General features: G+C 45.3%; 1 protein-coding gene across 1 annotated transcript; it reads right to left on the bottom strand.

The window, feature by feature from the left end:
* Positions 1-2: 2 nt before the first annotated feature.
* On the bottom strand, positions 3-27,504 carry LOC147901545 (uncharacterized). The gene is made up of 2 exons (XM_087375280.1): positions 27,299-27,504; positions 3-459 (listed from the first exon to the last, which is right to left on the bottom strand). Exons 1-2 carry the CDS (start codon positions 27,443-27,445, stop codon positions 265-267), a joined length of 342 nt encoding a protein of 113 aa, XP_087231406.1. The 5' UTR covers positions 27,446-27,504; the 3' UTR covers positions 3-264.
* Positions 27,505-27,995: the final 491 nt, after the last annotated feature.

Here is a 27,995-nt window from a genome sequence, read left to right as displayed (position 1 = left end):
AAACGCTTCATTCAATATTCTTCACATTGAAAACACATTTCTTCCAGGTAAAAAAGATTGGATTGCAATCAAGGATAGAAGACTGGAAGAGCTCTAGAACAATCACAAAAGCTCCATCCATTACATGAAACAACCTGTATGAGCAGAGCTCCAGATCAAATGAACTAAATTTTACATTCCGACAAGACTTTTCTTTAATGTCAGCATCACTGGCACTAGCATGCTTGCTTCTGTAATATGTATATGGTCAGGTCACCAAAAAGGTCATGCTGTTTTCTCTTGAACTGCTGGCAATTCAGGAATAGTCTCAGAAATCTTTTTATTTCCCTTGGGAGGACCATAAAGGAACTCCTTTTTGTTGGCCTCTCTGATGTAGTAACAAATTTGTCTTACTCTTCCTCTCCCTACCAGCCACATCAGCAATGCTTTCATGCGAATCTTACTTTTGATCCCTGCTGGCTGTTCAAGAGAACATACAATTCCAAACTAGTCTGAATATATGCAGCTTTTAGGTTATAACAAATACAAGAACTGCATCTCGCAACCTGTAGAAGCTAAAGCCAAAAGGGAGGGAAGAACAGACCAAACAAAGACAGATTTACAAAACAAAATGACAAAAGAATGTGAAGCTAAATCTAATATAATTCAGTTACAGTCACCGGTAGAATTCTAGTAACGCAGTCCTTTGAACGCTGCTCTTGCCAAACAATTCAGGTCATCCTCCCTGCCCTTTTATTAACAGTCGCCAAAGCCACTGAGATACCCCTAATCCTGTGAGAGTGTAGTGGAAACTGAACAACAAAAGAGAGAGCAAACACCACAAGAACTGAACTGTGAAATGGAAAGAGAGAGACTGCAACGGATCTCAGGAAAAGCAACTGTAGGAATCCATCGCGTGAACTGTCCAAGCTAAAGACCGCCGTGGATACTATCGGAAGAAGCCCCCTCTCAGCACAAACTGTCTCAGCATGATCACTGGAGACCTGAACTACAAGCTCCCAGGCTACGGGTACCAGGCAAACTCCTCTTGTTTGGTCCTTTACTGATATCACAATCCAACTGATACTGCCATTGCTGCAAGATCTGCTTTCCTGCATGGTCACTGCATCACTCAGCTATACAGCCCTCTGAATCCCCCTTTGAGATTCAATCTAGTAGACTGACACCAAATCGAGTGTGCTCCAGAAACAGTGAGGCATCCAACTGCTCACTATAATCAAATTTTGTGGTGTATCGGATCCTGCAATGGCAATCATCCAACCCACCCAAATTTCCAGCAGCTCATCATACAACAGCTGCAGCAGAACAACAAGAAACCCCCTCTAGGTGTCCCAGGTAAATGGTATGTATAGGGCCACCTGAGTCAGCGGGAAAAACTCCTGTGGGTCCTGCCTAGACGCCTACCTCGAACAAAACTCCTACACCACTATACCGTACAGCAGGTACTGCTGCCACACACAAGCAAGCAATCCTCCATCGAAATACCTGCTAGCAATGCCTCCTGCCTCATGCTGCTAGAAGGCAGGAATAATCATGGTGATGGCTGTGGAATCTGCTTCATTCTTCCCTATCCGCTCACCAGTCCTCTCACTTTTCCTCTGAGAGCGTTGCTGGCAGTAGTGACCTTTCTGGCCACAATGATGGCACGTATGTGAAGCCTTGAGTGCTTCCTTTTCAGCATATGTCCTCTTGTTCCTTCCCTTCTACTCAACTGCAAAGGCCTCTGAGCTCCCTCCCTTGGAAGGACTCCGAAAGCGCTCCTAGTCGAGCACCATGGGTACCAAGTCCTAGCGTATTCATCTTCCACTGGTGATCAAGGATGAATAAAATGTGGAGTACTGGGAAGATAGGTGGCAGCAACGTAATGGCCATGTCCTCGGTTGATATCTCCTTTCTTGTTTTTGAAGAATATCTTGCTGAAGCTCCTGGATCTTGTTGATGTGTTCCCACATGTTTGAAGACTTTGTGAGATCCAACACTCTCATCTAAACTTATAGAGAGACCCTCTGTACAAGCACACCTAGTGCTCCCACATCCTTTGGCTACGTCATGTGCTTAACATGATTGAAAATCTGAGGAGTACGGTTTCAAAAAATGAAAGGATGTCCCTCGCATTGACCCGGTCCTAGACCCGAAACTAGAGAAGGGGATTCAAGGAGGAAGAGAGGAGAGGGCTGGAGAAGACAATGAAGAGGCTTGCAGCCTAAGGTACCTTACACCGTCCCATCCCTAGAAAACACCTCCTCTCCGATCTTCAAACACTTCACCCCTTGCTAAACACCCGAACAGTCCACACCTCCTCCATGCAGTTCGCTGGCTCCAAGTGCCCTCAACGTCTCAGGTCTTCAGCCAACCTTTGGCTCTGATACCATGCGAGAGTGCAGCAGAAACTGAACAGCAAAAGAGAGAGCAAACACCACCAGAACTAAACTGCAAAATGCAGATAGAGAGACTGCAAGGGGTCTCAGGAAAAGGCCCTCTACTGCTGGGCAAAACCTCAAAAACATGAGATAATACAATGGGTGGAAGAAGGGCCTTTATATAGAGCCCCAGCCCCCCTTCCAGTTGGTCCACAAGAAGAAGGCCGACCAGGCTGTCAAAGGGGCCGACCTGTGGGTTGGTCTGCCCCTACCCATAGATCGGGTAGTGCCAAGTGGGCCTGGTAACTCGACCAGAAAGGTCGGGTCTTGCTGACCAGGGGTGGCCAGGTTGGCCCCCCATGCTGGCCCTAGCTAGGCACAGCAAATGAACAGGTCAAAGGACCCTGAAACAGGCCCAGAACAGCCGTACCAATCTGCACACCTCCTGGGTCATACGCAGCCCCTTGGTGCAGCTTATCAGCATGAAACCAGGCTGAGGTACACAGCCAACCCCCCTCCTACTCTAGCCTTGCATGGGCCGGGCACACCCACAATACAGCCCTCACTCCTACTCTACATATGATACATCAGGAGATGCTAACTCTAACAAATCCAACCCTGCAACTCTATAGGCATCCCTGGCTGGCTAAAAATGAGAAGGTTTAGAACTTAGCCCCAGATTTGCCACTTCTGCTCCTTTTAAATCAATATCTCTGATTCATATAATTCTCATTTATGTTTGTGGCCTGGGCACGATTTGTTGTTGTAGCCTGAAGCTAACCGAGAATCTCACGTACAAAGTACACTGACAGTTGTAAATAATGGAATGCATCTCTCACAAAAATCTAGGCAATCTTGGTGAAGAACCAATTTGAAGGATACTAATCTTTCTCCACTTCCCCATGTTACCCCCCCTCCCCCGTTTTCACTACATATTCCTCTTGCAGCCGCGCATCCCTGCTTCTTACCTCTGTTTCATCAGCTGCTCCCTGCAGCCTTCCTTTGTCCTTCCTCTATATCAAGCCCTTCCTCTCTTTGTGGCTAAAGCAATAGCTCCCACCCTGATCTGCCACCTCTCAATCTGCTCTTCCTCATAGTTCAGTGAGGAAGCACTCTACTTTAATGCAGCACAGAGTCAGAATGTGACCTTCAAATGGCCAAATTCCAATTCCAAAGTGGTCAGCTTAGATGAACTCACCAGAATCAGGACTAGTCAAGGACAAATTGGTCTTCCTGGCCGATTAGCACCACGGTTCCCTAGATCTGGGATCTCAACTCCCAAGCCCATTTACAGCATGGAACAAGACAACAGCTTCCAATTGATCTTGACAGGCTGGTAGACTTTTGGACTGCTACGATTACTCCATCCAGCTTAGATCCTTGCATCACTTTGAGCAGAACTTCTGAAAAATGGCTGCTATGTAAGCTACTACATGCTTAAAGTTTGCAGGCTGCTTCATTTCTCATTAGTCTTAATATATGCACTGCAATCTCGTGACTCAATGGCCCAGAGGTTTACTAATGCTTCGTTTTACTTCTCAACTTAGGCAAAGTATGCAGAGCAAGTGGATAGATATATTCACCACTGTTTCCAGAAAATGTTGCTTTGAATAGCATAGAAATGGGTCTCTACCAGTGACATTCCCTTAAAATGAGCTGGGGCTTTCTTGAAGGGCCACCAGGCAATGATCTTCTCTTTTTGGCTGCATTGATCAAAGCTAACAGACTATTAAATGGGCTCGAACCTGTAGGCCATCTTCTCCCAGTTCTAGTGATGCCCTATGGGCCAGGCCTGGTATGTGCCTTGTAGGCATAGTTATAGGCACTTAGTCTATTTTGTGCCTTTTATGCCACATAGGATACTTAGTCCTATGTGACACCTAGGACACTTAGTCCTAGGTTCTAGGTACAAGTACTATGTACTTCTCTTTTCTATTACACTAGTTGACATGACGGCTGCTATCCTCAAGACTCTTGCACCTTATACTTGCTCTCTCTCGTTAATCGATCCTACAATGGTATCAGAGCCACGTTTGACTCGTCTCCTACTCCTGGACTTGCACCAGCTCCCCTCAGCTTATCTGCTCCTCCATCCGTACAGTCCATACGACTGTATGGACGCCCGTACACATGACACCCGTCGTACCTGCGCTGCTGTATAGCCTACTTCGAGACACCCGTCGTACCTGCGCTGCCGTATAGTAGAAGTACTGCGCTGTACATCTCCCAGTACAGCCGTACTGTGTCGTACCTGCTCCGTACAGAAAGTATCGTATCTGCTCCATACAGCAGACGTACTTGCTCTGTACAGCTTCTGTACGACGTCCCCGTTTTGTACCGTGCTCCGTACATCGTACCCGATCCGTACAGCATCTGTACGTTGTACGTACACTATACATTGGACACTTGTACCGTCCGTACACAGCAGTTGCCCGTACAGCTTGTACTTTTCCGTACAGATCGTACTAGTTCCGGGATTTCCGTACAGATTTGCACAAGCAAATCTATATACAAGACATTCTCAAAATTTGGGGCTTTTGAGGGCTTTTGCAATCCTTACCTTCCTTTTACTGTTTGAAGTCTTATCAAGCTATTTCAATAGTTTGGAAAGCCTACCTCTTGAGGTCTATACGTTGGGACAGTTGCATTTTTGCAGTCACCTTGTGGACAGCAAGTCCTAATTTTGCAGTTGCAAGCCTTGAGGCTACCTTTTGGGATTTGGTCTGCAATTTCTTGGTTGATTGCAATACATTGGGTCAGATTGGAGAACATTGAGTCACTTTTGCAGGACATTGAGTATTTTCTGCAGGACATTGAGTCAGATTTTTATACCTTGGGTCACATTTGCAAAAATCTTAGCAAAATTTGGGGCTTTCCTGCATTTGCCCTCTTTTTGGCCTATTTGCCCTCATTAAATTTGGGGCTTTTGCCAGATTTGCTGTTTTTGCAGTGAACATTGCCTGACACAGTCACATTTGGGTCAAATCTGCATTTGCCCTTTGATTTGGGTTGGAAAGTTGCAGAATATTTATTTGCAGATATTTGCTGTCATCTTTGGACAGCCAGCTCTTTGCAGTGATAGCCTTGAGGCTTTTGGGTTTTCAGGTCTTTTTCAAGGTATCACATTTGCAATGGCTGGGAACAATCATGATCTATTTAGCATTCTTCGTGAAGATGATAAGTTGGATGGCACCAACTATCCGATGTGGTCTTATCTCATGAAACATATTCTTGTTGTAAGGCATTTCTGGAATATTGTTTCTAGGGTTGATCTGAGGCCAGTCAATGCTACAGTGGTTGCCTCTACTGCTGGTCCCTCTGCAGAGGATACTCCTCCTGATGCCTTATCTTCTAGCATCTCTACTACTGCTCCCCCAACTCAGGAACAATCAATATGAGATGCAAGAGATGCAAATGCTTTTAGAATAGTCCGTCTATCGGAGTGCGTCTATAGATGCATCTGAGAGCGCGTCTAAAAGCGCATCTAAGAGCACATCTATAGACGTGTCTACTTTGTTTTTGGAAACATATAGCTGCGTCTATAGACATGCTATTATACGCGAAGATAGATGCGCTTTGTTATTTTTCCCTAGCCTGGCCTTCCCTTCCCTTCCCTTCCCTTCCCTAGCCTGGCATTTTTAAGAAGACAGTTGCAGGAAGTCAGTATGAATGAAGGTGATTCTATGGATGCATACCTGACAAAGGTCAAGGACCTCATGGAACAACTTGCAAATATTGATGAGGTGGTACCAAATTCTCAGCTTGTCAGTACCACAATGAATGGACTGCCAGATACAGATCAAGAGTTTGCTACAACCCTTCGGTTAGTGGCCATGGGTAATCCATACCACTACTCTTTTAATCAGCTAGTTACTTTGCTTTTGCAGGAAGAGCAAAGTCAAGCTAATAGACAAGCTATTATTCCTTATCATGCTTTTGCTTCACAACAAACAAGAAGAGGCAAGGCTTCCAAGCCTATGGGCAAGCCTAAATGTGCGCATAGCAGTGGCAATTTCTCCAATGCATCTAAAAATACAGCAGATAAGTCAAAGAAGAAAAGATGCAACTATTGTCGCAAGCCTAAACATGACATTTCACAATGCAGGAAGCGCATTGCTTTGGAGAAAAAGAAAGCAGGATTGACAATTAATGCCTCACATGCAATTGTATCCCATGAGCCAGCAGATGCTTCACATGCACATGCTCTCCAGGATGATAGGGCATGAGCTGTCCATTGCTCATTTGATCCCTCCAAAGTTGATGCACTCTTTACTGCTAATGATGCTCAGTCTTAGTATTTTGATAGTGGTGCTTCTAAGCACGTCACATCTTGCAGACAGTTGTTTCATTCCTTAGCTCATGCACCTCGAGGATGAACTGTCACATGTGCTAATAATGCTTCCTATGCTGTAAAAGGAATTGGAGATGTGCAGCTCACATCCATTTCAAGCCATCCTGTCACTTTGACAAATGTTCTCTTTGTGCCTAGAATTTAAGTCAACTTGATTTCAATTTCAGCAATTGCCACTTCAGGTTTCACAGTGATTTTTGATGGATATAGATGCCTAGTATATGATCTTCGTGATGACAATGCCATAGTCCTCACTGGCACTTTGAAAAAGGGGCTTTATCACCTTGATGATCACTCAGCTGCACTCTCTATTAAAGCATTTGCTATTTCAGATTCACAGCTTGCTGAAACTCATCTTTGGCATGAGAGAATGGGTCATCTCAATTATAGAGCTCTTGCCAAGTTACATTCACAGGACATGGCAAATGATGTACCTCAAACTCACACAGTTTCCAAACATGTGTGTGAGGGTTGTCTTTTGGGTAAGATGCATCGGTTTCCTTTTCAAAACACAAAGGAAATTGCAGCTAGTGCACAGTGATGTCTGTGGCCCAATGAGGACAAATGCCATTGGGAGGTACAAATATTTCATGACTCTCATTGATGACTTCACAAGATATTGCTGGGTATATCCTTTAAAATCCAAATCTGAAGTGTTCTTATGCTTTTAGAGGTGGCTGAATATGGTTGAGAATGAATTAGGATGCAAGCTTGTCACCGTCAACACAGATAGGGGGGGAGAGTATATGTCAAAGGAGTTTGATGCATTTTTGTCTTCACGGGGCATTGTTCACTCATGCACTACTTCTTACACTCCTCAGCATAATCCTGTTCCTGAAAGGAAAAACAGGTCTACTATGGAGATGGCCACATGCATGCTTAAGGCCAAGTCTTTGCCCAATAAATTTTGGCTTGATGCAGTGATGTGTGCCAACTATGTGCTGAATAGATCACCTACAAGGGCATTGAAGATTGTTACACCTTATGAAGCATGGAAAGGCAGGAAGCCTTCACTTTCACATATGAAAGTTTTTGGGTCTCTTGCATATGTTCATGTACCATCTCAGCTGAGACATAAGCTTGATGACAAGGCAATCAAATGCATATTTATTAGTTACAGTTAGGAAAGCAGAGGATATCGGTTATACCAACCAAATACTGGGAAGATTATTGTCAGTAGAGATGTCATCTTTGCTGAACATTTGGCTTCTCCTCTTGTGGACTGCAAAGCTAAGCCAAAAGTTGACATGTTTGATGCCTTTGAATCTTGGTTACCTTTGCCATCCTCAAAAGAGGACTTTGACCAACAACATGAGCCTCCTGTAGGCCCTCCATTAAGCAATGATCAGCCAGTTCCCATTGCTGATTTGCAGGTTTCTCTTCCAGCACAAAATGATCCCACTATTCATGATGCAGTGATTGAAGAAAGAGCTGTCAATAGACAGCACAGGCAAGTTCCCAGATGGCTTCTTGATACATTGAGGGACAGCAAACAAGATTAGCCTTTTGCTGCCCGGACAAGATCAGGGAATAGACAGATGCATGGTCACTTTCTTGAGTTTGCACTCCTTGCTACAGCTTGCAATGAAGAGCCTTTAAGCCATAAAGATGCTTTTGACAGCAAAGAGTGGATGGATGCAATGAGAGCTGAGTTACAATCCATCGCCAAAAATGACACATGGGAATTAGTAGATCTCCCCCCCGGCAAGCATGCCATTGGTACCAGATGGGTCTACAAATTAAAAAGGAAATCTGATGGTAGTATAGATCGACACAAAGCCCGTCTTGTTGCAAAAGGGTATGCCCAACAACAAGGCATTGACTTTGAAGAGACATTTGCTCCCACATCCAGGATTACTACCATTAGATGTGTCATTGCCATTGCAGCCCATCATCATTGGCAAGTGCACCACCTCGACATCAAGACTGCCTTTCTTCATGGGGATCTGTAGGAAGAAGTCTATGTCACACAACCTCCTGGCTTTGAGGTTGTTAATTCTGAAAACAAGGTATGCCGGTTTAGAAAAGCCCTTTATGGTTTGAAGCAGGCACCCAGGACATGGTATACCAAAATTCATGCACACTTACTATCCCTTGGTTTTCAGAATAGCCCCACAGAACCCACTCTTTATGTCCGTGGGAGTGGATCTGATTTTTTAGTGCTGATTTTATATGTGGATGATATGCTCATCACGGGCCCAGATACTCAGCATATTGCAGCGTTCAAGGCTGATTTGCAGCAGGTTTTTGAAATGTTAGACATGGGACAGCTCCACTATTATTTGGGCATTCAGTTTGCTCATGTTGAGGGGGGTATCATGATGTCATAGTCCAAGTATATTGGACAGCTCCTTGATCGTTTTCAGTTCGAAGATTGCAAGCCAATCTCTACTCCAGTGGACCCTGGCTTCAAATTTTCAGCTCATGATGGGAGCCCACCGTGTGATATCACTCTTTACCAGCAGGCTGTTGGATGCCTCATTTACTTATGTCACACCAGCCCTGACTTGTAGTATGCAGTATCTCAGCTTAGCATATTCATGCACATGCCCAATTCACAGCATTGGCAGGCATTGGCAGGCAGTGAAGAGAGTTTTCAGATATCTCAGAGAGGCACACAGGATTTAGCCCTCTTCTATGGTGATCAGGGTTCACTTACTATGCATGCTTACACGGATAGTGACTGGGCAGGATGTTCCAACACCAAAGTGTCACATACTGGCAATTGTTTTTTGCTTGGCAATTCATGTATCTCTTGGCTTAGCAAGAAGCAACCAACAGTTGCCACATCTAGCTGTGAGGCTGAGTACAGGGCAGCCTTCACAACTACTGTAGAGTGTGTCTGGCTTCGACAGTTACTTATAGATCTTGGTATTTGCCAGACATCCTCCACCATGGTCTACACTGATAGCCAGAGTGCTTTGGCCATTGCGCGTAACCCAGTGTTTCATGCACGTACCAAGCGCATTGAAGTTCATTATCATTATGTCCGAGAGCGGTTGTCAGCAGGAGAGACAGAGTTGTCCTATCTTCCCATAGAGAACAACATAGCAGATCTGTTTACAAAGGCACTTCCTCGTCCCAAGTTTGAAGTCTTCCGACAGGCTTTACACTTGGTTCCCTTTGTTACATGATCTAACATACCTTGTACATTCATAGGTGGCTATATCCTTTTGGATGAACATGTGTCACCATGACCAGAAAATACCAGGTATTCTGAGACGTTTCCAGAATACTTCAGCCCATACCATGAAGGGGGGTTTGTAGGCCATCTTCTCCCAGTTCTAGTGATGCCCTATGGGCATTGGTATGTGCCTTGTAGGCATAGTTATAGGCACTTAGTTTATTTTGTGCCTTTTATGCCACATAGGACACTTAGTCCTATGTGACACCTAGGACACTTAGTCCTAGGGTCTAGGTACAAGTACTATGTACTTCTCTTTTCTATTACACTAGTTGACGTGACGGCTGCTATCCTCAAGACTCTTGTACCTTATACGTGGGCATGAGTTGAATTGAGAGCCAATCCAATTCTCCAAAAGCCTTGAACAAATTGACAGATGGGTAGCAACTCCTACACAACAAAGTGCAAAAAGAAAGAAGGGAAAGGGCAACTAACTAGAGGAAAGAGAGTATGAAAGCGAGAGGCAAAAAGGCTAGGTATGAAGGAGGGAGAGAGGGCAATGAGCAGCAAGCAAGCTCCTACAGTGGGATCCATACAAGTAAATATATAAATAGTGAATTCAAGAATTCTTAAACAAGGCCAAGAAGGACATTACTCTCTCTTTTTTGTGTGCCAAAAGACCACCATGTTTTGTAAACAGTGGGTTAGTGGAATTAGAGAAAGAGAGACCTTGTTCAATTTGCCATGTGTTGAATCCTCTTCTATGTCTATCAAATTTTCCTTGTTCTTTGCCTTATTTAAAATAATTTCATGGTCCAAAATGTGTTGTTGAATTGCTTTCACGTTGCTCTCTCTTGTTAATCAATCCTACAGAATCTTCTCCTTGCAGACAGCATGACATAAAAGGAGATTTAGCACTAGCACACTCAGTTAGTTGGTGCAAATCTCAAGCCAATGCTGAAGGAGAGAGGATTTGCACTCATCTTCCTAGAGATAGAGGCTTCAGCACGTCAATTAATGATACCACTTTCCAAATTCACCACAAGTAGACGTTGCAAAAGCCAAGACATTTGAGGCATGAATGTGGTCAGAGAGTATGCTATGTTGATCATACACGACCATAAGCTCCCATCGCTGGCATGCCACAAGAATAAAGGTATCCTTCCAAATGACACTTGCTCTTCTTGGAATCTCGATAACCTAAACTATCACCTCATGAGGAGTGTTGATTTTTGGCAAGTCAATGATTGCTCCTCTACATTGAGGCTAATCCTTGGAAGTAGAGAGTAATGAAAACCTAAGGAATTGAAGAGTGTCCGTGGTCCCAATTGAAACCTGTTGCATTGACTTCTGGTCCACCGTCAAAAGGAACTTGCTCAAATCAAATTTATGAAATGTGGGGATCCACCGTTGACTTCTTCTTGGCAATTCAACAATATGAGGATTGGCAGTGGAATGACTTCACAAAATTGTCTCTAATTTTTGGTCTCTTGATGCAACAGGCAAGAGCAAGTAAGCACCTAGATTGCATCCAAGTCAACCATCCAAATCGACAATCGTGTTGGAGGTTAATGTCCCCACCTGTGAGCATTAGACTGTGAGGGGGAGGGGGGGTGTATGTTGGGGGGGAGATGGGAGACGGCCGGGGGGGGGGGGGGAGGGGGAGATGGGGCGGGGTGACTGTGTGGACTGCCAGTTGCACAGCAGAGCAGCAAAGGACCAGCCCTATGGAAGGCCCTATATATAGGCCTGCCCGGGGGGTCAGTCCAGCCAACCAGGCTGGTCAGCCAGCCAACCCAGGCAGCCAGCCCCTATACATATTATAAACCTCCCTACCCCCCCACTTTGTTTGCTGAAGCCTTCACCTCAGGCAGCACAAATAAAGGAGGAGAGTTTCAGTTTGCAAGAGAGGACTCAGTCGAGGTTTATCCCAGCCCTTGCTGGATGTTTTGTAGTGCTCACCATTGAGCCTGTCTTACTAACTGATTGGTGGATGAATATATTCTGAGTTCTCTCCTTTCCCTTTGCTATTCCATGTGCTGTGTTTTTAGGTTAGCATCATTGTGGTCAAGGGGAGAGGTTACTTGGAGCTGAAGGTTATCAACAGCACGAGTGAGGATTGAGTGATTCTTTCCTCCATTTCCAACATGGTATCAGAGCAACGTTTCCAGCTCTTGGTTTTCTATATCAAAGGAAAAAGTTCCTCTTTCTCCTTTCCCTTTGCTATTCTATGTGCTGTGTTTTCTGAAAGAGGTTAGCATCGTTGTGATCAAGGGGAGAGGTTACTTGGAGCTAAGGTTATCCACCTCCATTTCCAGCATGGTATCAGAGCAAGGTTCCCAGCTCTAGTTTTCTACATCGAAGGAAGAAGTCCCTCCACACAAGACGACCCTGATTCAGCTCAGGTTTGCACACAGTTTTCTAGTATCTACAGCAAGTGTTATGTCCAGAATTACAGTGTGTATTGCAGCAGGAGATGGCATCCTGTACAGCCACTGCTCTCCCTTCCTCCTTCTCTTCTACTACTACTCCTTTCATCTATAACTTTGGAGAGTCCAGGAAGTTGGATGGGACCAATTATCCCATCTGAAAAGTGAAGATCCGGAGCCATCTTGTGGCTCGAAAATTGTGGAAGATCACAACAAGGGTTGATTAGAAACCAGCGGAAGTCAAGGATAAGACGGAGAAGATCACTATGCTTGTAGATGCACATGAGCTCGAAGCATGGGAGAACAAAGATGCCCATACCCTTGCAATGATCACAGGGAGGACGGCAGATTCAGCTATTTCCCACATCTAGATGGCAGAGATGTCTGTGGAGGCATGGGCCACTCGGATGGACTTCTGTCAATCGATTGACCAGATGGTGTTTGCCAAGCTCGCTTGGAGGGCACGCAACAAAAGGCTTGCTTGGAGGGATTCCCACAAAAGGCCTCATCGAGGGCCACGGAGCCACTAGAGTTTGTTCATTCCGACATTCGTGGTCCCATGTCATTTGCAAAGGTCCAGATAATCTCTTACATTCATATATGACTACAGCAGGATGACCTGGGTGTAGTAGTTGGAGCAGCCGCTCCAAGAGCTCCCACAACAAAGCAGAAAAGATGGGACTCTAGATATGCACAAGCTCTTTTTGTGATTTCTCTCTGTGTCAAGAGGTTCATTATACCTCACATTCGGTCATGCGAGACATCTATAGCAGCTTGGGAGATACTAGAGAGTATGTTTGCATCAAGAAATGATGCCAGAGTTTCCTTTCTAAAGCGACAACTTTCCCATACGCATATGGATGAGGGAGATTCCATGAATTCTCACCTCACAAAGCTTCAAGACTTGAGGGAAGAGTTGCTGAATATTGACGAAGTCATTCCGGATTCAGAGATGATCACCACCACTCTGAACTCTCTTCCAGAGTCCTATCTCGGTTTCCACACCTCGCTGAATTTATCATTGAGGGGGGGCAGCAATCCTCTCTCTTTTCACGAGTTGGTAGGACTTCTGTTGCAGGAGGAGCACACACGCACAAATATGGCAACCCGGGCTGGCGAGCATGCCATGCTCTCCAAGTTCAAGCCCAAGGGTAAAGCACAGCAAAAGCCACATGCCAATTAGCCCGCACATCAGCATAAAGCTGATTCAGGACAGCCCTCTTATAAGGCAAAGGGTGATGCAGATAAGCAGAAAAAGAAGGGCATTTGTCATTATTGCAAGAAGCCAGGTCATTATATTGGAGAATGCAAGAAGCGCATAGCCAAAGAGAAGAAAAGGGACTCACGTATGGCTATGTCAAATAAATCAGCTCCGCATTCTCATGATGGAGGAGATGTTGCAGCCAACTTTGTGGAAGAGCACTATGCCTTTCTGTCTTGCACTTCAGATTTTTCAGTGGGTAGTTCAAATGCTACAACCACTAATGATGATGACCCATATGCTTTTTTGACTTGCAGCTATGATCCTTCAAAGGATGCATGCTCTCTCAGTGTCAATGAGACACTGAATACTTGGTATTTTGATAGCGGTGCTTCAAAGCACATCACTTCCAAGAAGAGTCTGTTTGTATCTCTGCATCCTCCACCCACCAAAAAGAAGATGACTCGTGCAAATAATTCTTCTTATTCAGTGTGTGGAGTGGGAGACATTATTCTCACATCCACTGATGGCACAGATTTCAAAATTTCAGGTGTTCTCTACGTGCCAGGCATAAAGAAGAATTTGCTTTCAGTGTCCTCACTCAATATAGGAGGATTTCAGGTTGTTTTTTATGATGACAAGTGCGCAGTCAGAGACAAAGAGAATGACTATGCTTTGATGTCGGGGTCTTTTTCAGCTTAATCTATATGAAAAAAGATCTGATCTTGCATTATCAGTAAGCACTCCCACTGCTGCGATACAGAATGTAGAGTTATGGCATGCCAGGTATGGGCACATGAGCTATGGCAGCTTAATGACACTTCAGAAGCATGATATGGTTGATGCATTGCCTCCTTTAGAGTCACCTCCTGCTCATGCATGTGAAGGTTGCATCCTTGGCAAGATGCATAGACTTCCCTTCAAGAAGGATGGTGCAGCGAAAGCTACACGGAAATTACAGCTTATTCACAGTGATGTCTGTGGTCCCGTGAGGACACCTGCTTTTGGGGGTTATCTCTATTTTGTTACATTCATAGATGACTTCACCAACTACACTTGGATCTATGGTCTCAAGGCAAAATCAGAAGTGTTTATGCATTTCAAACACTTTGTGGCTATGGTTGAGAATGAGACAGGACTCAAGGTGCAGACACTTCGCACAAATCGAGGGAGAGAAAGAAAGAAAGAAAGATAGAAAGTCTATTAACGTCCACTGGAGACCAAAAGGTCTATGGGACAGCAAGAAAACCTCTAGTACATCTGCTTTAGGGAGGGCACATAGCAGTTCCCAAGGAGTGCAAAAAGCAATCCCAATTATTTAGAGTACCTACATGATATTCTAGAGAGTAAACAGCCATACATCAGTTTAAGACTGAGAGTCTTTTGGTTTTGATTTAAACTCTCTGATTAGTGCTACCCCTTCACGGTAAACTGCCCATTTTCCATCCTTTCTGGTAGCCCTGACTTTAGCTAATTCAGTTGCCTTAATCTTGAGTTGGGTTTGTGTAAGCTCCTCTGCTATCCATACTTTGGTGCCCTTCAGCTTGTAAGATTGTCGAAGAAGCTTGATCCGCATATCTTTTGACTTCAGTGTAAGGATTGCATGACCTCTATAGTGCAAAATAGAAGCTGGCCTGGAGTCATCATCATCCTGCTCATCATCATTCACCCATTCGATGTTGGGCAAACTTAATTTGATCTTTGTCAATATTTCACTTTATGTATCCTCCTCTTTGTACCAATCTTTTGGGAGCCCCCCTATTCTAATCTTCAGCGCATTATCACATCTAGCTTCGTGTTCTTCAATCTCTGCTTGGATATCAGACTTACTTGCTTTGTTGTCCACTTCCACAAACACTTCCTTCCTAGCAGTTTGTACTTCAGTGTGAACAAGATCTTTGACTGTAGAGACTAGCTCCGGGGTAGGGAGGGAATCCTTACAAGATTTTACAGCCTCATCAATTACTGCCTGCTTACCAGGCCCTTCCAAGATGTGAAGTCAGTCCTTGTTGGTAATTTCGTGCGTATGGAGAGGGTGTCATGGCTGCAGTTGTAGAGTACCGAGTCTTGATGGATGTTGAAGGAGTTGAGGGGGTTGAAGGGGACTTGGAGGAGAGGGTAGGCCAATCCATAGTTGGCTGTATGATGAACCCCCTTGGCTTAACCTAACCCTCGAGTTGGGTTGGGGGTTTAGCCTAACTCGGGGTTAGAGAGAATGTGAAGAGAAGGAAGGTAGGCTGGGCCATGCTTTGCTGGCCATATTTCCTGTTACCCCCTGGCTGAGCTAACCCCCTAGTTGGGCTGGGGGTTCAGTCCAACTAGGAGAGGCTACGGGAGAAGGGACGGAGAGGCTACGGGAGGGGGGACGGAGAGCGAGAAGAGGGAGGGGGGGCGGAGAGGCTATGGGAGGGGGGGGGCGGAGAGGCTACGGGAGGGGGAGGGGCGAAGAGGCTATGGGAGGGAGGGGGGCGGAGAGGCTACGGGAGGGAGAGCGGAGAGAGAGAGGCTACGAAGGAGGGAGCGGAGAGGCTACGAGAGGGGCGGAGAGGCTATAAGAGAAAAAACCCATGGAGAGTATATGTCTCATGAATTTGAGGCATTTTTGAAGGAGAAAGGCATCACGCATCAACTTACAGTGAGGCTTACACCTCAATAGAATGGCAAGGCTGAGTGGAAGAATTGCACTACCATGGAGATGGATAGATGCATGCTTACAAGTAAGAAGTTGCCTCGCAGGTTTTGGCTTGAAGGCCTCGTGTGCCAACTATATTTTGTATCGGGCTCCTACAAAGGCTTTGAAGCCAATCACTCCCTATGAGGCATGGCATGGAAGAAAGCCTTCAGTGGACCATTTCAAAGTTTTTGGTTGTGTTGCATATGCCCACCTGCCTATGGAGTTTAGACACAAGTTGTCAGATAAGGCACTAAAATGCATTTTTGTGGGATATAGTTCACAAAGCAAAGGCTATCATCTCTACAATCCTACTACACGCAAGATTTTTGTTAGTAGAGATATTATATTCTCTGAAAATTCAGCACATACACATGCTGAATTTCAGATTCCAGCTTCTTTAGATGATGTGTTTGAGGGGATGCTTCCTATAGCATTTGGTTCCCCCGCTGAAACTCAGAATTTACAACAACCTCCTCCAGATCCACATGCCCCAATTCAGCCACCGGCTGATTTTGTACCACCTCAGGGTGTGGATGAAGTTGTCAGGCAAGAGATTCAAGAGATACACGCAGCCAAAACAATCCCGAATTGATTGCTTCAAACTCTAGGGGAGAGTGGGCTTGAGGCCCCATTGCCTAGCAGGACTCGTAGTGCAGTAAGGTACACAAGGGGGGCTCTTTCAGTTGAGACAGCTTATGCAGGGACTCTTCTTGATGAAGAGGATCCTGACTCTTTTGAAGAAGCAAAGGATAATGTGCATTGGATGCATGCCATGCACAATGAGTTGAAGTCCATAGAGAAAAATCAGACTTGCGATGTTGTGGATTTGCCACCAGGTAAGCATGCCATTGGTACCAAGTGCGTTTTCAAGGTAAAAAGAAAGCCATATGGGTCTATTGATAGGTACAAGGCAAGGTTGGTTGCCAAAGGCTATGCATAGAAGAAGAGCATAGATTATGAGGAGACTTTGCTCCTACATCCCGGATGACCACCATACGGTCAGTTATTGTAATGGCTGCAAATTTTGTGTGGAATGTCCATCAGTTGGACATAAAAACAGGTTTCCTTAATGGGGACTTGCAGGAAGAGGTTTATGTCAAACAACCTCCTAGATTTGAACTTTCTAGCAATGCACTTCAGGTATGCAAGCTTAACAAAGCTTTATATGGGCTGAAACAAGCCCCACGTGCATGATATGCCAAGATAGATGCATTCCTGGCAAGTAAGGGATTACACAATAGTCCTACAGAAAGCACCCTCTACATCAAGAAGGATGGGGGGGATATTTTGGTCATCATTCTTTATGTAGATGATATGCTGCTCACAGGGTCAAATGAGGATATAATTGCAGATTTCAAAGCTGAGTTGAAAGCTGAATTTGATATGACAGATTTGGGCATGTAAATTTTTATTTGGGGATCCAGTTTATACAAGACAAGCGTGGCATCATTATGTCTCATTCCAAGTATATGCAGAAACTCTTGAATAGGTTCAACAAGCATGATTGTAAGCCTATTGCCACTCCCATGGAGCCCGAGCTGAAGCTTACTATGTATGATGCTGGTGAATCAGTGGATGTCACACTTTACAATGAGGATGTTGGATGCCTCACATACTTGTGCAACACCAAGCCCGATATTCAGTATGTAGTATCTCAAGTGAGCACATATATGCACAGTCCAAAGACAACACATTGGCAGGCTGTAAAACGCATCTTCAGATATTTGCAAGGCACAAAGTCTTTTGGCTTGATGTTTCCCAGGGAGGGTGACTTGCAGATGCATGCTTACAGTGATTCAGATTGTGGGCTGGAGACTATGATACCAGGCAGTCCACTAGTGGTTTGTTGCTTATGCTTTGGTTGCTACCGCATGCAATGAAGAGCCCTTATGTCATCAAGATGCCTTTCAGAATGATTGTTGGATGAAGGCCATGCAAGCTGAATTGGATTCTATCCATCAAAATGACACTTGGGAGTTGTGTGATATGCCTCATGGCAAGAATGCCATTGGAACTAAGTGGGTTTACAAGATCAAATGGAAAGCCGATGGTTTAGTGGACCGTTACAAAGCCCGTCTTGTTGCTAAGGGCTATGCTCAGCAGCGTGGCATTGACTTTGAGAAGACTTTTGCTCCCACTTCCAGAATCACTACCATTCGCATTGTTATTGCCTTTGCTGCCCACTTTCATTGGCAGATACATCAGCTTGATATTAAGATAGCTTTCCTTCATGGGCAAGAAGAGGTCTATGTTTCCCAACCTTCTAGCTTTGAGGTTGAAGGTTCTGGAAGCAAGGTATGCCACTTGAAAAAGGCCCTCTATGGACTGAAGCAGGCACCTCGGGCTTGGTATTCGAGATTCATTCTCATTTGCTCACACTTGGCTTTCAGAACAGCCCTACAGAGGTTACCCTTTACATCCCCAAGCATGGTGCTGATTTTAGTCCTTTATGTGGATGACATGCTTGTGACTGGGATACATGCTCAGCAAATTGCAGATTTTAAAATTGATTTGCAGCAGATATTTGCTATGTCTGATCTTGGTCATCTGCACTACTATCTGGGCATCCAATTTGCTAGTCATAGGGGGCACTTTGATGTCACAATCCAAGTACATTGGACAGCTTTTGCAGCGTTTTCAGTTTGAGGATTGCAAGCCAGTATCCACACCATTAGAGAGCCTCCACACTTCAGTTTTGCAGCAATCTATTACAGCATCTCATTTTTCTCCATTGTGCTTCCATTTTTTAGCTTCCATTGCTTCCAACACCCAACAGTAGCGAGCCTAGATCCTTTGAGGAGGCAAAGGATATTCCACAGTGGCAGGACACTTGGGACTTGGTGGGCAAGCCTTTCAAGTGGAAGGCTATCGATACCAAGTGGGTCTATAAACTCAAGTTCAAATTTGATGGTAGCTTGAACACGTTCAAAGCCAAGCTCGTGGTAAAATGGTACGCTCAATCAAAGGGTCTTGACTTCGATGAGACATTTGCCTCGATAGCTCGGATGGTGACTATTCAGACTGTTATAGCCTTGGCTGCCCATCATGGATGGCCGATATTCCAAATGGATGTAAAATCAGCATTTCTTGAACGGGACCCTAGAGGAGGAGGTATACGTGGAACAGCCACCAAGCTTTCGGGTTCCAGGTTCTGCTTCTAAGGTATGTAGATTGACTAAGGCATTGTATGGGCTGAAACAAGCCACGAGAGCATGGTACAGCCGATCGACGAATTCTTCTCGAAGATTGGGTTGGCTCGAAGTCCTTCAAATGCCAATCTTTATCTCCTTTCAAAGGGGGGGAAGAGCCTGGTATTGATCTTGTACGTGGATAATTTGATACTTACAAGAGACCGCAAGAAAAAGAACTCTATTGTCAAAAAGCTTCTAATGGAAGAATTTGAAATGACAGATCTAGGATCTCTCCATTTTTTTCTTGGGATTGAGGCCAAGTAAGAGCAGCATATTCATCTCACAAGAGAAATATTGTCGTGATTTACGAAAGCGGTTCCAGATGAAGGACTGCAAGTTGGCGGTGACCCCCATGGAGGTTGGGCTGAAACTGAGTATACATGATTCATCTTAGCTGGTGGATGGTAGCAAGTATCAGAGAATGATGGGCAGCTTGCTCTACCTAACCAACACCAGGTTAGATATCTCCTATGCTATAGGGCTTCTTTGTCAGTTCTCTGCCCAACCCAGGGAGAATCATTGGAGTGCAGGTTTACAATGCTATGGTACTTGAAGGGTACAATGCACCTATGGCACCACATACACCACAGGGGTAGAGTTGGGTGGTTTCTGTGATTCTGATTGGGCAGAAGATGCGGAGACCAAGCGATCAACTTTGTGCTTGCATTAGGGGCCATCTCATGGCTAAGCAAAAGCAGCCCTCAGTTGCCCTTTCATCTACATAGGAAGAGTACAGAGCTGTGTGCACAGCAACGTGCGAGACATTGAGGCTCAAATAGATTCTAGAGGATATGGACGTGCTTCAGGAGGAGGCAACCGTGGCCATGTGCGACAACCAGAGTTGCATTGCCATTGCAAAAAACCCGATGTTCAATGCACGGAAAAAGCACATTGAGGTCCACAAGGTCCCAACTCAATACCTAGGATACCCCATATGCACATGCCAACAACTAGTACAGAGGTCTATACACCCGACAGATTCCTCAATCCATAAGTATGTAGAAAATGCATGCAAGTCAAACCTCGAAAAAGCATTGACGCCTGTTGGTGGTTGTCCTGGAAACCTCTGAATCTTGCCCCTAGATGGAGCGCATGGTATAGATGATATCATGACAAATGTTGACGAGAGCAGCTGCAAGGCAAACTTGCTGCCATTGCATCATTAAGTTGCATGCCACCTAGATGTTCCAGGCAATGATGCCGGCCAAAGTCTCCCAGACAGTATACTCCGGTGAGAACTCCAAAGGTGTGGAGTCTCAGATGTCTAGGCTCATGATGTGAAAGTTTGGAGATGGAGAAACCTTAAAAACATGGAGCTCAGCTGAATTGAAGTTGCAAGAAAGAGATACACGAGGGCTATCAACATCATGAAGCCCTAAAACCCTAGGGTGAGTTAAAACTCACAACTGCTAACTCAACCACTAATTGTAGTTAGGGGGAAACACTAGAAGGAGAAAGTATCCATAACCCTATTAATTAACTAATACATTGGCCACTGCCTTAAATATTATAATATTTTCAACACCATGATTAAACCCTTAAACTCTAGGGTGAGTTAAAACTCACACGACGACTAACTCAACCACTAATTGTGGCTTGGAAGGAAAAAGTACCCCTAACTCTCCTAATTAACTAATAGTTGGCCACTTCCTTGAATATTAGAATATTTCCAACACCCCCTGGGGCCTGCAGTGATGACATCTTGGTGTACAAGGAGTAATCTCAAACACCAAATGGAAGTAATCCTAAACTTTGCGGAAAGCTTCAAATTTTTCTCTAGATAGGGCCTTGGTGAAAAGATTTGTGATGTTCTAATGTGTGGGACAGGAGAACAAACTAATCTCTCCTGCAATAACCTCTATAAGGATGGACCTAAATGTGTGTTGTGCATGCATATAACACAAGGTTCCGTCCCACCACAATAGCATTCTGGTTGCCAATGCGTATAGGAGTAGATGGTTGCAAACCACCACGAAAATCTGTCATCAATCTCTTGAGCGATATACATTCAACCATTGTTGTGCCCTATACTCAGCTACACAGGATGAAGTTGCCAAATTGGACTGTCTTACTCAACCAAGTGATGCATCAACTGCCAAATAAGAAACAATTCCCATTGGTGGAATGTCTAGTGTCATAATCCCAAAGCTAATCCGAATCAATAAAAGCATGTAAGTCAGAGTTACCCCCTGGCATAGAACAAACCAAGAGACCAAGTACCCTGCAAATATCTAAAAACACTCGTTCCAACACACCAGTGTTATGCCTTTGGGCTGTCATACACCTCCTCAACTGGAATACACTGAACTGAATCTTTGGACGGGTATTGTAGAGATAAATAAGGTATCCAACAGTGTGACTGCATACAACAGCATCAAAAGGTTCACTTGCATCATGCATTGGACAGCCTGAACCCTTGCTCCAAGAGAGCTGAAATAGGCTTGCAGTCCTGAAAATTGATCCTTTGTAACATTCCCTAAATGTATTTTGATTGCTTGAGCACGATCCTCCATCTAATTTACCCAATAGGTTGACTCATACCCACTTCTTCCTACAAGTCCCCATTGAGAATGGCTGTTTTTTTTAAACGTAGCTTCTCCCTGCTCGTTACGCTGCCTTCCTCCCCGCCATCTCCTTCTTCCTATTCATTTCCTCTCCTCCCCCCCGCGCCCCTTCTTGATTTCTGCTCACCTATTCCCACACCCCTTCTGCCGCTTTGCTGCCCCCTTGGATGGTTCTTTTCTCGTGCCATTGCTGGCTGGCCGCCCTGCAGATAGACCTGGAGTTGCGCACCTTCTAGTGCCTTTTCAGGAGCCATCCTGGTGAACCATCTTGGTGAGCCCAGCTGTTGTTCTTGCAGCCTGCTGCAGTTTTCTGAGCTCGAGGGATATTTTGCTGCCCACGCTGGTGGTTTGTGGGAGCTTGCGCAGTCTGGGAGCAGAATGCCAGAAAATGAAATCCCACCAAAGGGTATCCTGCAGTGGAAGACTAATAGATGAGTGTAGGAATTACACTGGTGTTTACTATATAATCAAGCTTCATCCGATGTGTGTACTTCACAACCATTCATGTGTATGCAAGCTAGCAAATAGACTGTGCATCAAGACAAATATAGAAGCAACACTTATATATTTCCGTCCATCCACAAACTGGACACAATACAATACCAAAATGTTCTCACACTATATGCCTGGCACCTCTAGATCTCTGAACCCGTGCGTTCCTCTGAGTTTATGTAGACTCTCTATCCAAAGATCCATTCCACCTTGCTGTCCGGAAAGCCAGCCTAGGTGGGCAACTCTTGCTGAGCTAAGTCTGCAAGTATCCAGGCCAGTTCACCTCCTGCTAGTGCTGCTCCTTCCTGCTCTTTAGAGGCTGCTCCAAGTGATGATGAATTAGGCCCCTAGGGCCCCTTTTTATAGGGCTGTTCGCCCCTACCAAAATGGCCAACTTGCTGCCCCATACCAGCCGACTCAAACAGGTTCCCCACCGACTCCTTCTGTGCAGCCTATAAAGCTCTTTGGCTGGCCCTGTCTAGCCGTGTGGCAGGCTGGGCAGGCCTGCCCATATCCATCCTCATTCCCAAGCCCTTTGGCCCTCCATAACATTCATGATTGCTGTCTTTTCTGTCTACAACAGATCCGCCTCTGTTCTGCGCTGTTCCAAGTCCCGGCCCGTACTGAGGTTTCCTTGCACATGCTTGTCCTCTCCATCCATGGGCAGCCCTGTGGCCCTGCACCACTCCTGCCCACCATGGTGGCCCTGATCTGCCAAGTATCTCCTCTCTCTCTCTCTCTGCTGCCCACATGGCAGCCTATGTACTACCCATGTGGCAGCCCCATGCCTCCTCCTATCAATCTATGGTCCACCCCCCCCCCCCGATGCACTCCTCATATGGGGCTCACAAGTGGCAAGGTGAACAACCCTATTCCAACACCCCCTCTCACCGACCCACATTGGCCACATCCATTTCTGTCGATGAAGATGCTCAATAGCTCCCGTGTCGTAGCCCTCTAGAACATCGGGTGGCGTCATAGTCTTCTCTTGCCTTTTCAACCAGTTACTCCTGCTCCACTAGGTCCCCAGTTCCTCTTTCGCACACCAGTCTAGTGCACATGTCCATCTTTGGCAGCACTTGACGGCACTACCACCTTCAGTCTTAAACCCGCCTTCGAACTCAAGCACTCCGAGTACCAACATCCTCCAACTATCCCCCTCATGATGGGTAAACAGCATGAAGTCCTCCAGGCACCAAGCTCTCAGTGTCTCTTTCAACCTGTCCTCTACTTGGCTAGGTCTGCAACCAGACAACATACCGAAGACATCATATCCAAGGCATAAATCTAGATTACCTAGACCATGAAGCTCCAACTGTGGTTCCGTGTTGTTGTCCCCCTCTAAGTCACAGCCTCGGTTTGGCCCTAAGTCCTTAGATCCTGTCGAAGAATCCCCGCCTTCTTCAGCAACACCTGCCAAGAGGTCCATATACCTAATCTCAACAACACTCGGAGTTGTCACCAAGAAAAGTTTCTCTTTCACCATTAACTGAGCTGTATCCTTTGACTCTGAGCTGGCACCCTTCTTCTTTTGATCGGCCTTCTTTTTGCAATCCTTCACAAAACATCATGGCTCATCAGAGTAGAAGCACTTCTTTTCTTTCTTTTCCTTCTTCTTGTTGTCTTCATTTGAAGAATCCACTCCGTCGTCAGATTTGGGCTTGCCTTTGCCACAAAATGAGGCTGAGGGCCTCCCTTTATATAGGGCAATCCTGCCCCAAAACTGGCCGGCCCAGCTCCCTTGCTGGCTGGCTTTTCTGCCCTCCAACCAACCCCACCAGCCCTATTTTATGGGGCTGTGTGCTGGCCGATCTGGTCGGCCAGCCGACTGCCTAACGAGCCCTATTTAAGGGCAGGGCACTGCCCATTTGCAGGCCTCTTTGTTCCATGCAGGGCTCAGCCCTTGTGGACTGCACTCCCCCGCCATGCGCCAACCCTGTTGCAGGCCTTAATCCTGCCCAGAGCCAATCGGCATTTGTTGGCCCTGTTGCAGGCCTCAATCCTGCCCTCACACCTCGCCAAATTGCACCTCTGCCTTGGGATGATCCTGCCTTTGTTTGCTGTGAGGTGCTGCCCATGTGGCACCCCCCCCCCTCTCTCTCTTCTTTGGGTAGATCTTGCCCTAGGTCTCCCTCCCCCATGCTCTCCTCATTTGGGGGCTTACAAATGGGGAGGTGACCTTCCAACACCCCCTCTCATTGAAACATCTCTGCCCAATGCCAACTTGTCGATGAAGTTGCTCCAGCAGCTCCCATGATGAAACCCTCTGGAACAACCGATGTCGATTCCGATTCTTGGCTTTTCAACCAGTGGCTCCTGCTCCTCCAAGTCTAGTCCTGCACAAACAAGCCATCCTGGTACACAGGTCCATCCAAAGTAGCACCAGATGACAAATCAACCTTCAGTCATGTTCCCGCCTTCGAACTTGAGCAATCCAGATGTCACCATCTTCCAACTGTTTCCCTCATCATGAGTGAACAACCTGGAGTCTTCCAAGCACCATGCTCTTTGGGTCTGTTTCAACTTGTCCTTCCTCTGGTAAGGTCCGCAACAAAAGAACCATCTTGAGAAATGAAATCCCAATAATATCTCAGACAACCCGGACCATGAACTCTCACTGAGTTCTCAACCAAGTACTCTTCTGGCTTTATTACACCCTGTCCATAATCTTTCTGTCTCCGCGATTTGAAGAAGCACCCACAGTTCCCCAACTACCTTCCAAGAAATCCTTTCAATAAAGCATTTCCTGAGACACATGAACAGCAGATTCTCTCCACAGCATGCTATAAAGGCTTAAATCAATGACAACAATTACATACCAGAATGTCATACTACCTGTGTGCTTGCTCTGAATGCACACCATGCATCTCATGGAGGCACGTACCAATGACCTGTGTCATCTTGTAATTCCCCCTTCTGAATTACAGCATTTATCTGAACTTGAAACCCTAGGACACTCCATGGAATCCACCCTCATGTTAGTATCAACAGTCAAGCACCTAGAAGAGTCCAAGCACTCCTTATTGTCCTTCCCCTTCACAAACGTCTTTGACTCCCCGTCAGGCCACATCTAAATATCAGGCATCTTCACTGTGACTTCTAGGTCTGCATATCTGACCTCCATAACACATGGAGATGTCACCAAGAACAGTTCTTTGATTACTATGTTAGTTGAAGCTTTTGTCTCACCATCTGCATCTAAGTCATACTACTTCTTCTTGTTCTTTGATCCGCCTTCTTCATTTTGCAATCCTTCGCAAAAAGACCAAGCTCATTACAATAGAAGCACTTCTTCTTCTACTTCCTCTTCTTATTGGAAGTGTCCTCTTCATCTCCAAAATCATCCTTCTTGGGCTTGCCGCTGCTAAGCTTGCCCTATCCTTTGCCAGCAACGCCTTGCCGTTGTTGTCTTTGTTATAGAGCTGCTCCCAAGCCTCTTCCTGTAGTAGTAAAGAACCCAACTACTCAAACGTCAAAGTTTTGGTTCGCTGTCCTGCTATCACAGTTGTAATGAAGCTCTTGGAACTTTATGGTAGCATCCCAAGTACCATCAGGGCTAACTGGCTTGAGTCTACCTTCTGACCAACCATGCTAGTTGATTCCTCACCACCTTGCCTTTCGTCAAGTGGTCATGAACCAAATCTCCCTCATCCATATCCATGTTGTAGAGTATCCGGGATGTATTATCTGTCTCATACAGATCCTTCACAATGGCCCACGTCCCTACTGACATGTCAATCATCTGGACGTAAGGAATCACCGAGTCTGTCGTAGTCCCTATGATCAAGACCAAGGCTCAGACATCTCTATCCTCCCATGCTTGGAGTTCATCTCATCTAGTGGTACAAGAATCCTCCCTTGTTTGTCTAGCACATCCTCCGACTTAACCTCCAATCCCGTTGTTAGCTTCCAAAGTTTTTGAGCCACTAAATGACTCCAGATCTTCACCTTCCAGATAGGATAATTGATCCCTTCCAATTTCCTGGACTCTCCAAAGTTAGGGATAGTGAAAGAATGAACTCGACTGGAGGAGGAGAAAGGAAGAGCAGTGGTTGAAGAGGCTTCTGCTTTTGAAATCGACATCTCTGTTGCTAAACCACACAGCAAAATCGAAAAGCAAATACCACCATTTGCAGATAAGCACTCTTTACACACCTGACTGAACTTGAGTCGCCCTCCTTCACGCAAGAGCACAATCCTAGGTCGTGATGCTTTACTTGCGCTTAACTCTATATTAACAAAGTCTCTAAACGACTCTCCATAATATATTTCTCAAATTCATTCTACGATAAGTTCAGGCTCAGCAACTATCAAAGGCCTGCTCGTTTTCCTGTGACAGTAAGGTGAGATGAGCAATATACCTCTCAAACATGTCTTAACCAAAGAAATAGTAAAAACGTATCAGATTATTTATAGTTCCCTCGTGTTTTTTTAAACATTTTAGTTCCACCTTGTTTGCAGTCGTTCTCTTTTCTTTTGTTAAAAAAGCGTCATCTAAGCCGCTCACCCTTCTAATTCATCCATTCATCCCCTTTTTTGCCACGGGGTTGTCCAACTTTCTATCAGTATCTAAGTGCTCAGGAGTACTTGTAATCCCTTATTCTAGACCCACAGCGGACTTCGATAAGAAACGAATTTATAATCCGACATGTTTAATACAAAAAATGAAAAAATTCCAAGCTTATCAGAAATCTGTCCTGAATTCTTCCGCTTCAAGCATATCGAGTGGTCAAGCAAAGTGAACAGTTATGAACTCACAATGCAGCGCATTGAACGAAGGAAGCATCCTAGCTAGACGTTTTCCTTGTGTACAACATTATCGGATCCACACTGTTGCAAGAAAAACGTTGAGACTCTGAGAAAAGTTGTTGCTTGAGACAATTGCCCAGACAATCCTCATGTAGAGACGAACCTCAGCAAGTTTCCAACAATCGGTCAGGTTTTGAGGGCCATGTTGGTGCAGCAGGTCTTCCAGGATCTTGGTGGGAGGCAAAACGGGAGGAGGAGGGATTGAGGACTTCAGCGCCCTGGCCAGAAAGCTCACCCTGGTCACGAACATTGTGGACTGCTTGCAAATGCAACCATACTACATTTTGCTAATCTTTCAGTTCATTTGGTCAACTTGACCAGTTTGAGTTTAAGTTTCTGTCCTCTTGTGGAGATTTTAACTCCTTTTGTCTTATGTTGGGTATTTCTCTCTAGAGATGGAGGCTCTCTTTGTCTCTTGTATGACAACCACTCTTGCCAAAAGAGCCGATTCCCCAGTCTCTTTCACTCATCTATCTAGATAAAAATCCTAGGGAGGCTCAAAAGGAAACAACATGATAAGATTGAAGGTGAAATACAAGGGATACCATTCCATTAGAGGGTGTTTTCTTAAATAGGCAAGTACAAGATCAGCATCATCTTTTCCCAGTACACATGTCATCGATCCATTGACGTAATCTGCTCTACCAATCACATAATTTCTCTTGGTATTCTATGGCACCACATTTCTCAACACCCCCAAGCTACTTTACACTTACACTTATAATGACATTCTAAAAGGCAGAGCATTAGTGGCATCCCCACCTTGTCTTGCTTTGGTGGTGAGTAACCAAGGTCCAAGA

The sequence above is a fragment of the Dipteris shenzhenensis genome, chromosome 5, assembly GCF_047967505.1.
Source record: "Dipteris shenzhenensis isolate YYH24624 ecotype China chromosome 5, Dip_SZ_1.0, whole genome shotgun sequence".
In the NCBI taxonomy this organism is placed as follows: domain Eukaryota; kingdom Viridiplantae; phylum Streptophyta; class Polypodiopsida; order Gleicheniales; family Dipteridaceae; genus Dipteris; species Dipteris shenzhenensis.
Note: the sequence above shows the minus strand (reverse complement) of the source record. Positions and strands in the feature narration are given on the sequence as shown.

What these genes read in the sequence shown, in the direction of transcription:
- LOC147901545 (XM_087375280.1), bottom strand. Translation starts at nt 27,445, where the DNA reads ATGTTCGTGACCAGGGTGAGCTTTCTGGCCAGGGCGCTGAAGTCCTCA. An exon ending in ATTGTTGGAAACTTGCTGAG is followed by an intron (nt 460 to 27,298) that starts GTTCGTCTCTAC and finishes TCTCTTGAACAG; the next exon opens with CCAGCAGGGATCAAAAGTAA.